This window comes from Dermacentor silvarum, chromosome 4 (genome assembly GCF_013339745.2).
Source record: "Dermacentor silvarum isolate Dsil-2018 chromosome 4, BIME_Dsil_1.4, whole genome shotgun sequence".
Taxonomy (NCBI): domain Eukaryota; kingdom Metazoa; phylum Arthropoda; class Arachnida; order Ixodida; family Ixodidae; genus Dermacentor; species Dermacentor silvarum.
This window is the reverse complement of record NC_051157.2, coordinates 215,826,212-215,838,680: the sequence shown is the minus strand read 5'-3', so window position 1 is coordinate 215,838,680 and position 12,469 is coordinate 215,826,212. Positions and strand designations below refer to the sequence as shown.

The 12,469-nt window shown below is 49.2% G+C and overlaps 1 protein-coding gene across 1 annotated transcript in view; it reads right to left on the bottom strand.

Annotated features, from left to right (window-relative positions):
• The window catches only part of LOC119449232 (uncharacterized), a 29,782-nt gene that overhangs the window by 6,632 nt on the left and 10,681 nt on the right, over nt 1-12,469 (bottom strand). Inside the window, exon 3 of the mRNA XM_037712410.1 lies at nt 10,898-11,146. Within this exon, the coding sequence (XP_037568338.1) occupies nt 10,898-11,146 (249 nt within the window). The remainder of the gene's footprint in view (nt 1-10,897; nt 11,147-12,469) is intronic.

The following is a 12,469-nucleotide window of genomic DNA, read 5'->3' as shown; positions in this document are numbered from 1 at the left end:
CTGAAATTATTCGTCAAAATCTCGTGAACGGCGCTTTTTCGAATGTTTACTGTCTGTGCCACTAAACGGACACTCAAACGAGGGTCTGAGTACAAAAGATCTTACGCGCGCGTCACATTTTCGTCGGTGATGGTCGTTGATGGCGGTACAGCGCGGGCTTCATCGCTGACCTCTTCGCAACCTTCTAAAAAGACCTTGTGCCCCCGGTAAACTTGACGTTCTGACAAACAATTATGACCAAAAGCTGTCTTTATCATAGGAAAAGTTTCCACTGCAGACTTGCCGAGTTTCACACAAAACTCGATGGCAATCCTTTGTTCCAACGAGCGCTGCATTAAGGCTTGCAAGGTAAATGAAAATGAATTGACAAAAAACCTTGTCCTTACTCTCCAGAGGGTCGCAGACGACTGAGCGACAGCTCGTGCTTATAAGATAACTTCCCCACCACCAATCCCAAACGGTCTTAGCGCGCTGCGACGTATAGTTGCTTCACAATATAATCACTGACATTACTTTTCGGACAAACCCTGTATATGAACACTTCAGCAAGTGATCTCTTTCATTAAGCAGGTTGGTCGAGGAACCGATGACAGCCAATGAGGCAACCGATGACACCCCAAGGGGCAACTAAGTTGATCAAGCGCGAAGGCACTCGCGCGGACATCGGCATGCTTGGCAAAAGGGACGTCCCCTCGTTCATTCGACGCCACCAACGGGACGAGTAAGGCACCGCCGGTGCCAGGAGGTCTAAGGTGTTCATGAGAACAAATAACTACGGCAACTTCGCGACACCACACCCCAATGGAATACAACTAAGCTTGTGAGCGAGCTAGCTTTACTTCTACATGGCTGACATCACTGGTGCTCGCGAAAAATGCTTTTGAAGAATGCTGGTGGCAATTTTTTTGCGACAGGGCCATCCCCCTGTCAGCGAGGGGGCGATGAAGAAATCTGAGGGGGGGGGGGGGGGTCAGGACATCCGGACATCCCCCCTGGATCCGCGCCTGGGGCTGGAGCGCCGCGTTTATATCAATAAATGTGACCGATTGCCAAGCTAGAAAATTTACTTCAGCATATCGTGCCTTCCGAGTAGACGACAGTAACAAATTCCCCATTCTGGCTTGGCCTACACTGCTCAGAACGGTATTACAACGCGCACTTCAAAGATAAAATCAGAGGCAAGCGATACTATCAGACACGCAGCTCGTCTACACAGCGCAGCCGCCGTTGCGCGCCGCTGAACCGTTAGACTGTCCGTCCGCAGCGCCACTTCTGCGTCATGATGCGGAGAAGCGGTGAACTACGCTCGGTCGGCACACCTACCCATCTAGCCACCATACGCCTGCTGCAGTCACGGACAGCGCGAGCGTTCGGCGCTAATACGGGGAAACGGAGAAGCGCGGATGGCGTCGGCGGCACCTCTGCGCGTTGCCTCATTGATGCTGCTACAATTTGTTTCTCCCTCTCTCTCTCATTTTCTCTCTCTCAAACATAGCGCGCGACGCGCGCACTCTCCGTCGCTCTCATTTTCTCTTTCTCTCTCTCTGGCAAGAGCATAGCGCGCGACACTCCGCGATGTGGTTGCTAGGCAACGCAGCGGCAGGCGGCACACATTACGGCCGACTTAAAAAGCTCCGCTGTTAAAATGTGGGTTTCTAACAAAGTGCCTGCATGAGAGTTGACTTGGTTACAATATTAAAAAAAGTCACAGTTTCATCCAAAAGGCGAAGCATCAGTTGCAATAGCAAATTAGTAGAGAGCTATACGGAGTAAGAATAGTACTTTCATCAGCTGTATAAACTTGGACACATTCGCTTACTAACTGAATTAACAAGCATGGTGTCAGCGCGCACAAACAAACATGGATAGATCACACTCGATGACCGCACACAACTGCTGTCAAAACGCTGGCGTGAGCGAGCGTGCCAGCAGCAGCGAGCGATGGTTCGTGCGGTCTATCGCTTTAACGGAAACTGAGCGTCGAAACCACAGCACATACAAAGGTAGGAGCTGTGTTGCAGATCGCTTTCAAGATATGATGCGCCCGACCGACCGCCGCCGTTCAAAGTACAAGTTGCTCGCAGACCAGAAGCAGCACGCCCTCCCTCCTCCCTGCCTTCCCGCTTTCCTCATTTCGCATGCGATATTCCAGTTCCCCTTGCGCCCGGTCGCAAAATAGGCATTTGGTGCCGCAGCTAAACGTCGCCTCCCCTCCCTCCCTCCCTCCCATTCCCCCACGGCCTTTCGTGCCACGGAAGACGTCGCGTTGCTCTCCGCCGTGCGTTCGCTCAGCGTGAAAGCGCGCGTCCCTAGCGTGCTTTCACGCGCACATACAGCAGACAGCGTGCGGCGACGATTTTATCGCCCTTGGACTTTATACGGAACCTCACGACGATGGCGACGTCGACGGCAGAAATCCGCTTGGAGTGTCCATAAATTGCTATCGCAATAATATGAAATGCTGTCTTGAAATTTGTAGTGTAGTAGGAAGGAAGCACGAAGGCCGTGCCTGTCCAGACTTGTTCTCGGAATAAAGGAGAAATTAATCAAGTTTTGTCCTGCAAGAGGGCACACCAACTTTTAGATTGTGATGAAACAGGGATAATATATAGCTAGTAGATGTTAGGAGCTGGTCTCTGATGATGTGCTTAAAACGTTGTCTCTCAACGAGGCACGACTGGCGGCGTGGCCTTCGAAGTGTGGGAAGACTGCACACAACTTGCGAAAAAGGCATCACCGAACGCACTTACGACGTGACTAAATGTCAAAAAGACTCCTTGTAACTTTTATGGATGTAAAGCTGGAAAATCGCGAATACTTCGGGAACTGAATGAGTAATATAGTCATGGGGCGCTTCGGACAAGACAATCTCGGCAATGACATAGCTATGTCATGTCTTTTACGCCAATGCGAGTCTTGAGGGGACAGTTTCGAAGAACAGCGCCGCCGCTGTTTTCACGTTCAAATTGTCCGCTTCTGCTTGCATTGTCATAAATATTAAGAATGTTTCTGCATGGCCAGCTCCACGTAGCGACCGGTGAGCGCAATGATAAGTGTTCATATTTTAGATCAGATCTTTAAGAACAGAGTGATCTCAAAGAGTATATTGTATACAAAATTAAATGCAGTTAAATTACGAAGCCAATAGCGTCTACCCCTTGACTGAAACAGTTACGAGCTCTGGAGCAGCCACTTGTATGCGAATGGTGCAACAGAATAATCGGTTCGACAAAAGTCGAAGACCTAGGTATCTATAGTCGACCTATGAAGTAGCAGACAGTAAAATAGACATGTAAGGAGAACATGTTGGGCTGCTGACCTACAAGTGCGCCAAAATCTCTCGGCATGTGGCTATCCGAGGGCGTCTCTGAAGTTGGTGGAACGCCATCGGTCTCAGCCCCCAAGACCTGACCATGTGCTCCCAAGAAAACGCGCCGCCATACCGTACGTGCCCGGTGTGAGCGAGGGCTTGGCCCGCGTTCCGCGTGACTATGACGTCCAGGTAGCTTACGTGCGCCATCCCAAAAATTATGCCATTGGCTGGTAAACGTGAAAGACAAGCTTCAGAAGATAAAGTTTCCTGGCATCGTCCACGGGATTCCTTGTGAAGACTGCGACTGCGTATATATCGGCGAGACAGGCAATTTTGAACTGTGGTTGAAGCACCATATGAACGATGCAGAACATGCATGTGACTTGGGCCACCGCATTGATTGGGAAAAAACCAAGATATTAGAAAAGGAAAGAAATGTGACTTCAAGACACCACTTGGAATCCCTTCTAATGAAAACGACGGATAGCACCCTCAACCGGACTGACGGAACCATCACCCCCTCCCGCCCCCCCTCCGCCCATCTACACGCGCTGCTAACGTCATATTTTACAGCTACATAATCATTGTATCTCACGTCCTTGATTTCATTGGGAACAAGGCTTCCCGTCAGTGGAGCCGAAACGCATTTTCTTGTATGCTTTCAGTGGTCGGTGTACTACTTTCTACCCTTCTTCAGGATGCCTTCCAACCAGACGGGCGTCCGACAAAACCTCGACTTCCTGAATAGATGTCTTGCGATTTTAGTTGGGTATCGATAGAGTGTACCGGATAGGAGCAGTGGGTCCAGCGCGGGTTTCCCGCTGAGGGTGTTAACAGCGGAGCTGTTTCCGCCGGTCGTAATGTATCAGCCGCGAAAAGAAAATTTGGGACGATTCTGGCGGCAGTGCAGAAAGGCTCCAAGCGCAATGGCACATAGCCCTCTGAACTGGCGAAGCTGAACCTTGCTAAGTCTAGCTAAGCATAGTTGGGACTACTTAAGCTTAGGCAGTCATCGATAGCCAATCGATAGGCAATCAATGGTTATTCAATAATAGACAATTAATAAATTCGGGGATGACTTGGTAGTGCTTAGCCTAGCCCAAATACGTGGCCTTGCGATAGCCAATCGATAGCCAATAAATAGCTAATCGATAATCTACCAATAATCAATAAATTCCGGTAAATGCAGGGGATGACTTAGTAGTGCTTAGCTTAGCCCAAAATCCAGGACTAGCTAGGTGCCCATAAGCTCCAGTGTGTCTTTAGCATTGCGCCTACAGTGCAAGCTACGCTAATTGTTTTTTTTATTGAAAAGTTGGTGGCACTGCCGTCGCCTTCATCTGAATGAGGGGCCCCGCGCGCCGGCAGGACTCTTGACGCATCGGAGACCCTAACGCAGCTGCATGGAGCTTTGACAGGCGTTCCACTCTGCTGCATATAGTTTTGATACACGGTGGCGGAAATACTGTTTTAACGGCGTAGCTATTTAAGCTCGAGGTTCGGCTACAAATCGTTCGCAAAAACTTCGCCCAGCTGTGACGTCACTGCGTTGCCTAGCAACCACTTGGCACAGCTCCGCCTGGCTAGCGCTGCGCCTAGCTCTGACGTCACTATGCATCGCCTAGGCAACCACCTGGCATGTCTGCGCCCGGCCGCACCACGCTGCACCGCCGCTTCCCGTACATCGCTAAGCTTCCACAGCCGTGCAGGCGGAGAAAAAAAAAGCTATGACGTCACTGTGCGCCGCTTTCTTCGCGGCCTTCGTATAAAGCTCCCTGACGCCGCGACGGCGGCACATTGCCTAGTGTCTCTGCGCCGAGCACATCGTTTGCACCGCCTAAAACGTGGGTCGGCCGAAAAGGTACGCAACTCCCGAGGAAGAAGATACTCGACGGGAAGCCCGTCGCACTGCTGCTCATGAACGAATGCAACGGCTGCGATCAAACCCGGAATACCATGCTGGCGAATTTTCGTCAGAGCGACAGGGAAGAACGGAAGATCCCGAGTACCTCGCTCCTTGCAGGGAACGCTCTTGTCCGAGTGATTGATCGCAAGCGCCGAGAAAGTGATCCTGGCTACCGTGTCATGCGTAACTTCCAGCGTCAAACCTGCAAGTCCATGGGTGGCGCGAATGTCCGATTTCAGCGAGAGTTCTTGAACGTCGACTTTGGCCACGGCTGCTGCGTCTGCGATCGGCTGTGATTTGACGTCAACCAGTCTACTCTGAACTCGGTTCGAAACCTTGAGAAGTGCAATGGCGTGGTGCAAATGTTGCGCTAAGCGTTTCCTGCCGAAAAAGGACCCCGGGGTGATGAAGGTTTGCGAAAATCTTGGCATAACATAGCATTACATAGCAAAACGGCGTAAAATCCTGGCGTAACATAGTAATACATAGCAACAACTTAGCAAAACTTCGTAAACCTTGGTCGACCCCCAGCTACGCTGTGTCTTCAGCCTTGCACCACTAGTGCAAGCTGACCTCATTTTTACAGCGAAGCTGTTAAGGGCTCACTTTTCGATGGTCGCGTCCATCAATAGAAAAAAACTCTCATTGGCCGTATGCTGTATGTGCGAGTGAAAGCGCGCCAGGGCGAGGGACGTGCGCTTTCACGGGGAGCGACGCACGGCGGAGAGCACACGCGACTTCCCAGTGGAAGGGGAGTGGTGGGCGAGGAGGGCATCGAGGCACCCGAGACTGTGCATTGGCGTGTCTGCTATCCCACTGCGGCGCATGCGCGCAGCCCTGCCAGCCTCTGCCGCCCGCGCCGCCCGCGCCGCCGACACTGTCTGGGCTGTCGCCCGCCTCTCCCCTAACAGTGTCGACAACGGCGTTTAGCCGTTCCGTCACGTGGCCAGCGTTTTGACCGCGGTTGTGTGCGGTCACACAAACAACGCGCACAACTGTTGTCGACGGCGGCGGCGTTTTGCCCACGTTCGCACCGAACGCGCGCGGCGTTGGTGACGAGTTTATGAAGAACGTGCCAAAATTTGCCGTACACCCTATGGTAGGTGGCTAGAATTGGGAGGTGTGAAAAGCGGCCATGGAAACCGGTCCCCAAAGCGCGCCGATGCCGCAAGGGGCGCTGTACGCGGGGCCGCCGTAAATGAGTGGAGCAGACGGCGTACTGCGTATACCGCTGGTCGCGCCCAACGAATTTCGCTTGTGCTACTTTGTGCGCACCAGTTCTGAGTATGAAGTGTTTTTTTTTCTGAGCATATGCACTAACATTTGGCACACTCTAATCGTGCGGATTGTTCTTCTCGGATGCCCGTGAAAGCATGCGCGCCGAGAAGGGACGGAGTGAGACGTGGCGCACACCAATGAAAAACTGGATTTGATGATGCGGTTCGACACGGCACAAGAGCACCTGATTTAGAAGCGAAAGTGTATCAGAAAGCTACACGTTCATTCAGATCGTGTTAGGCTCCTCCTTTCAGGTGCAGAAATGTCAGGACACGGATCTTTCTTTACATTCCGCAATGTTAACATTTAGCCAAGGGTTGAATGCACCACCTTTTTTTTTTCTTTGCGGAAACATGTTCCGCCGAAAAGAAAAAAAAACTTATCAATAGTGCAAATGAAAGGATATAATAGCTTATGCATTATAGTTACAGCTATAGCCAAACTTTTATCTCAGGAAAAAGCTTTATTCCAGACTCTCTATTCAGAACTTTTCCAGATAGCAACTTAGCATTAATTTTAATTCCAATGTACTTTAGTGTCATGCCTTTTCCCCCATTACAATTATGAATCGCTCCAGCTAATTCAAACCATGTTTTTAATGTTTATTCTCATTGTTAAATGCTTACCTGCTCCTTTGCAGAAACATGTATTTAGACCCGTTACATGCCACTGGTCTCAAAATTGTGTGTAGATTTTCTCTGCAGAAAGGAAAATTGAATTGAAAGAAATCCAGAGCCCTTCCACTATTGTGAAAATGGCAGCCATGGAGTGAAGCTGTGACTATGGTGGGTCTGCTGTAGTGAATATTGCTTTAGTGAATTTATATATTATCATTATTGATTATATTGTTACGGGGAAAAAGACGTAAGCAATATATTTGCAGGATATTTACAATAACTGTAGCGGCTTACAAGATGGTAGTTGTTGGTGTAGCTCGCGAAATTAAGAGCATCGTCTTGTTTGGAGTAATCGTGCACGTCTTCTTCATCAGCCAGTCACAATATTAGGCATGTTCGTCAAAGAGCAAGGACACCGGTGTCTGATTTTCACCCGGCGCGATGGCCAAGTAGTGCGTTTGCTGCGTCAAGTCCGCCCGCGACGCCGACGAGATGTCTCCCGCTCCTCCTGTCGGCGGCTCATGCCCACATATCCAACGCGGGTATGAGCCACCACGTGATTTCTTTCTTACCTTCCTATTCTTTCTTTCGTACTCTCTTTCTTTCTTGTCCCTGGCTCATACCCGCATTGGATATGCGGGTATGCGCCACACGTGATTCTATTTAATCGTGACGTAACTAACGTGCATGTGATGTTATTGATGTCATGACCTATCAGTCATGTTACTCATCGGTTTTGACACCTGTGAGAGCAGCATTCCGGGCAAGTTGGTAATCCATTACTCAAGTATTACTTGAGTAATGGGTGTAATGTAATGGAGTAATGGAATTATTACTTATTACTTATTACTTATTACGTATTACTTATTACGTATTACTTGCATCTATTACTCAATAATACTTGAGTAATTGACACCTGTGTTAAGGCACAACTGGGGGGAAACCACCACGCACATGGAGCCGAAATGCTGATGATACTAGTTTTCTTTTATTTTAGTTTACACGCGGACACGATCCTGGGGGAACTATCCCTTAACAGCTTCGCTGTAAAACACATGCATGCAGGAACAAGTTTATTTGAACTTTGCAGAACTTTCCAAGAGCAGTTTACTTTATTCTCTTGGAGTTGCCTGTCAGGAACGAAGCACCAGCGTTCAGTTTACTTCTTCGTTTTAGAGTGTATCTTTACTACAGCTCACAAATGCACTACCCACGTAAAATAAAAATCACGTAACTGCAAAAAAAGAAAAAAAAAAACGACGCCCCGTGATGCCACCACGTTATCCTACAGGGAATCTGCGACGGCGGTGGCGGCACGGCCCCGGATGGATGGATGAGGCTGAACCCTTTAAATCGGGCGGTGGCCTACTCCCATTCATCATGTAAAAATAACTGAAAACTCTCCTTGCCCACCGCTTTTCTGCATTTCTCTCAATCGCTCCTCAAATTCTATCTTGCTGCTAGCTTCCCTGCCCTCAAATGACGTCCATCTCATGTCACCCTGAAGCAACAAAACGACAGACACCGACAAAAATAAAATATAAAAAAATAGTTTAAAAAACTGAGTAAAAGACGTTTCGGCTTCGCTACGGAAGCCTTGTTCACAATCTTTTTTTTATTAGCTATACGCCCGGCGAAGGTACCCCCTGATTTGGTGTATTTCCGTGTGCTCCCAAATCAAGCCTACCTACCCCTCGCTGCTTAACTTCCAACCTTGCTCGAACCTCTGATCTCATGCACAGGACCGCATTGCGGAAAGTCACACTAGGGACCATCACCCCTTTCCAAATCCCTCTCACCCCTTCATACCTATTGTAATTCCACAGTGCCCTATTTTTCATCACAGCTGCATTTCTGCTACCTTTAGCCATTACATATTTTTCATGTTCCGTTAGGTACTCAGCCCCATTGTTTATCCACACTCCAAGATATTTGTACTTATCCACTACCTCCCGATGATGATGAGGATGATTTATTGGCATCCCCTTTGAAACGGGGCGGCGACAAATAGTCACCTAGCCTGCTTGATCTAATCAGGTATACTATACATGTTCTTTATCTAGCATTTTTGTATACCTCTCATTATTATTTTTCGCGCCCCCTGCAGCAGCGCCCCTAGCGGCAGCGGCGCACCGAGGGACCCTGTCTGGCAAGGGAAACGCGCCGCGCTTTTCCCACCTCCCAATTCTAGCCACCCTACCTATGGCGGTGTACCGTAGTGACCATAAGGCCATGGTCCCTGTGGTCACTAGAGAAATGAAAACCACCGGATCATATATATTTATCAATCTTTCATAGTTCAAATAACCAATTACACCATCACAACTTAATAGTAATAATTGGAAATACATAATTCCCACCATAGTAAAGCTTCGCTAGTCTTCCATCTCCACCTCAGTGGAAGGGCTGACAGTTTTTGTTTTATTCACTACCTATCTGGTAGCAAAAAAAAAAAGAAATAGCGGCGGAAACAATACAAATGACGCAACAACGGCGGTGCGTCGAGTAGACGACAGCTACTCAGCCGTGAGCTCGCCTCAGACAATGGGCGCAGCCGAAACAGCCGGAGCATCAGGATAAGGCGATGGCAGCGCCCCCGCAATTTCAGTGTTTTTTGCATCATCCTCGGTGCTTGCCAAGGGGTCCACTGGACCCACTCCCCCATTCTAGTACACGAAAGAAAATTAAATTATGGGGTTTTACGTGTCAAAACCATGAGCTGATTATGAGGCACGCCGTTGTGAGGGACTCCGGAATAATTTGGACCACCTGGGGTTCTTTAATGTGCGCCTAAATCTAAGTACACGGGTGTTTTCGCATTTCGCCCCCTTCGAGATGCGGACGCTGTGGCCGGGATTTGATCCCGCGACCTCATGCTTAGCAGCCCAACACCATAGCCACTAAGCAACCACGGCGGGTCCATTCTAGTACACTCTATAATTGATGTCTATAGCAAAGAAGCCATTACTTGATCATGCATTATTCGCGTGCGCAGACGCGGCCGTTGCCGCGCCATGCATGACGCGATTGGAGGTAAATTAAGCCTCGGGTGTGGCGTTGGGACAGGCGTAGCTCGGCAGTACCTTTGTCCATCCGTGCACAAATGGTCGCGTTTGAGAGAGATCAGTTTGCCATAGTAGGTATAATTTATAAAAAGTAGACTGGTTCTCATCAGGAATTACAATTTTGTAATATTTTGCAGCAGAATTTTCGCGCTTGCTCGACCACGGCGTTCCTGCTTTCGACACGCAGGGTCTAGGAATGTCGAGAAGAGACTAGGGCAGCACGACAGAGCGATATGCAACAACTTTGAGCATGGCGGAACCTGTCGTTCTGGAGCGCAAGTGCAGGAGCTTGCGGCAAGCGCAGGTGCTCCAGCATCTACGAGTGAGGCGATCTTGAGCGGCACAGGGGCAGTCTCAGAAGGCACCATTAGGGCAGCGATTTCTTTGCCCGAGTGTTCACACACCCTCGGCACAAAAAGCGGACATGATTGGAAAGCGGACAAGATTGGATAGGACTTCCACTGGCTGTAACACAAGTAAGGCACGTAAGCTTTGTAATGCGTGAGAAAATCGAACGTGTGTATTTGGTAGCGTCATTTCTTTACGCTACACCTTCCATACACTCTCTGCAGCAGGCACAGGGTACAACACGTGCCCCAGTGCGGCTACGTCTTTGACACATCCCACCCATTTTTTCCCCTCTGCCTAAGGCAATAACGTATTTGATATGACCAACGAGCCAACACGCAAAGGGCACAGGGCCCATCATCCACCGTACCTTCTGTCGTCTCGACGGGAAGCTGCGTCGGCCCTCCGGGCACCTCAGGTAGACGCCCCTCGTCCCTTGTGGGTACGGACTCCCATGTCGTGATCTTCTGCGACACTGACGAGTGCGTTCGGGAACTGCGCTGCCCACTGCCAGCGGTTGGGCGCGATGGCGCCAGTGTGAAGTTCTCAGTTTCGAGAGCCTCCTTGAGGGCTGGTGCGTCGCCACCATTTTCAGGGGGAGCCACCCTCTCGTGCAAACCTGAACGAGCAAGAAGCGGACAGGTGTTGTAAAGCGCAACGTGATGGCGAAAGTTGCTGGAGCTTGCACTCAATAGGGTACGTTTGCATAGATGTCAAAGAAGAAGCTATGCATCGAGGATGCGTGTGGGGCTGTAGAAAATATTCTCACCCATAAGTATGTCTCGCTGAAGCTAGAACTGGGAAATTGGTAGCAGTAGAATGCATATCATGCAGTCATTCTGCCCCCCCCCCCCCACCTATTATAGTGGACGCATGTATAGTACTAGTAAATTAAGGTCACACAAACAATCTTGGGGCATGTGACGCAACAATGTAGGAACCCTCCCTGACCCAAAAATACACAAAGATGCTCCCTAATTTTCCGAAACATATTGCTAAGGGGAGGATATGATCACGTAACAATATAGTCACGTTACTATATATGGCAAGAACTAATAACTTCATTCTAAAGGAACCTTCATTGACAGCGTGTCTACGTCGTAGGCGACACCTAGTTCACTTCGTCGTTCTGAGCTTCACTGCAGCGGCAGAACCACAAAACAGCCAAGTGTTATGCACGCGGCATCACCGCCATTCCAGAAAGCACAAGTCTCGTTGCTTTAATGTGACACAGAGGGAAAAAGAAAATACAAAGCACACACACTGCAACACTGATGAAGTTTGTGAAGAGGAAAGGGTCGCACAATAGGAATGAAAGCGAGTGGAAATGAGAATACAATCTTCAGTGGTTTCATCCTGTAAACAGGCACAATGCCCGTGAGCTGCACACGGAATGAAAGCGAGTGCAAATCAGAATGCAGTTTGCAGTGTGCAGTATGCAGTCTGTTACCTTCATATTGCAAAGTACCTGGTAGAAACAGATATGTTCTCATAAGCCACCTACCCATATTTTGGATGGCGTAAAATGTGCTGATCCCAGATATGGCGAATATCAGCAGGACTGATGTGATGACAGACCAAAACAGGCTGCTCTTCTTTCCAAGCCTACAAAGCGCACATAGAAGAACACGCATACAGTAATTCTTTTCAAGAACGCTGGGCATAGGAAAAGGACCAAGTGCGTTTTTGCGCAGCCTTCCGTCTCGTTTGTGGCTACCAAGTGACCCACGCCACGCACTGCATTCTCGCCATTTACCTCGTGTACAGAAAAAAAAAACGAAAAAGAGAACCATTTTTCGCTTCGCTGTTTAATTTTGGCGCAGTCCACAGCTAATGCAGTTGGCGAGAATGCAAAGGCAGCCGCCGCAAGACTAACGGAAGGCTCAACTACACACGATGCATGCTGCACACGAGGCATGCTTCCCGCAATGTTTTGGTATTT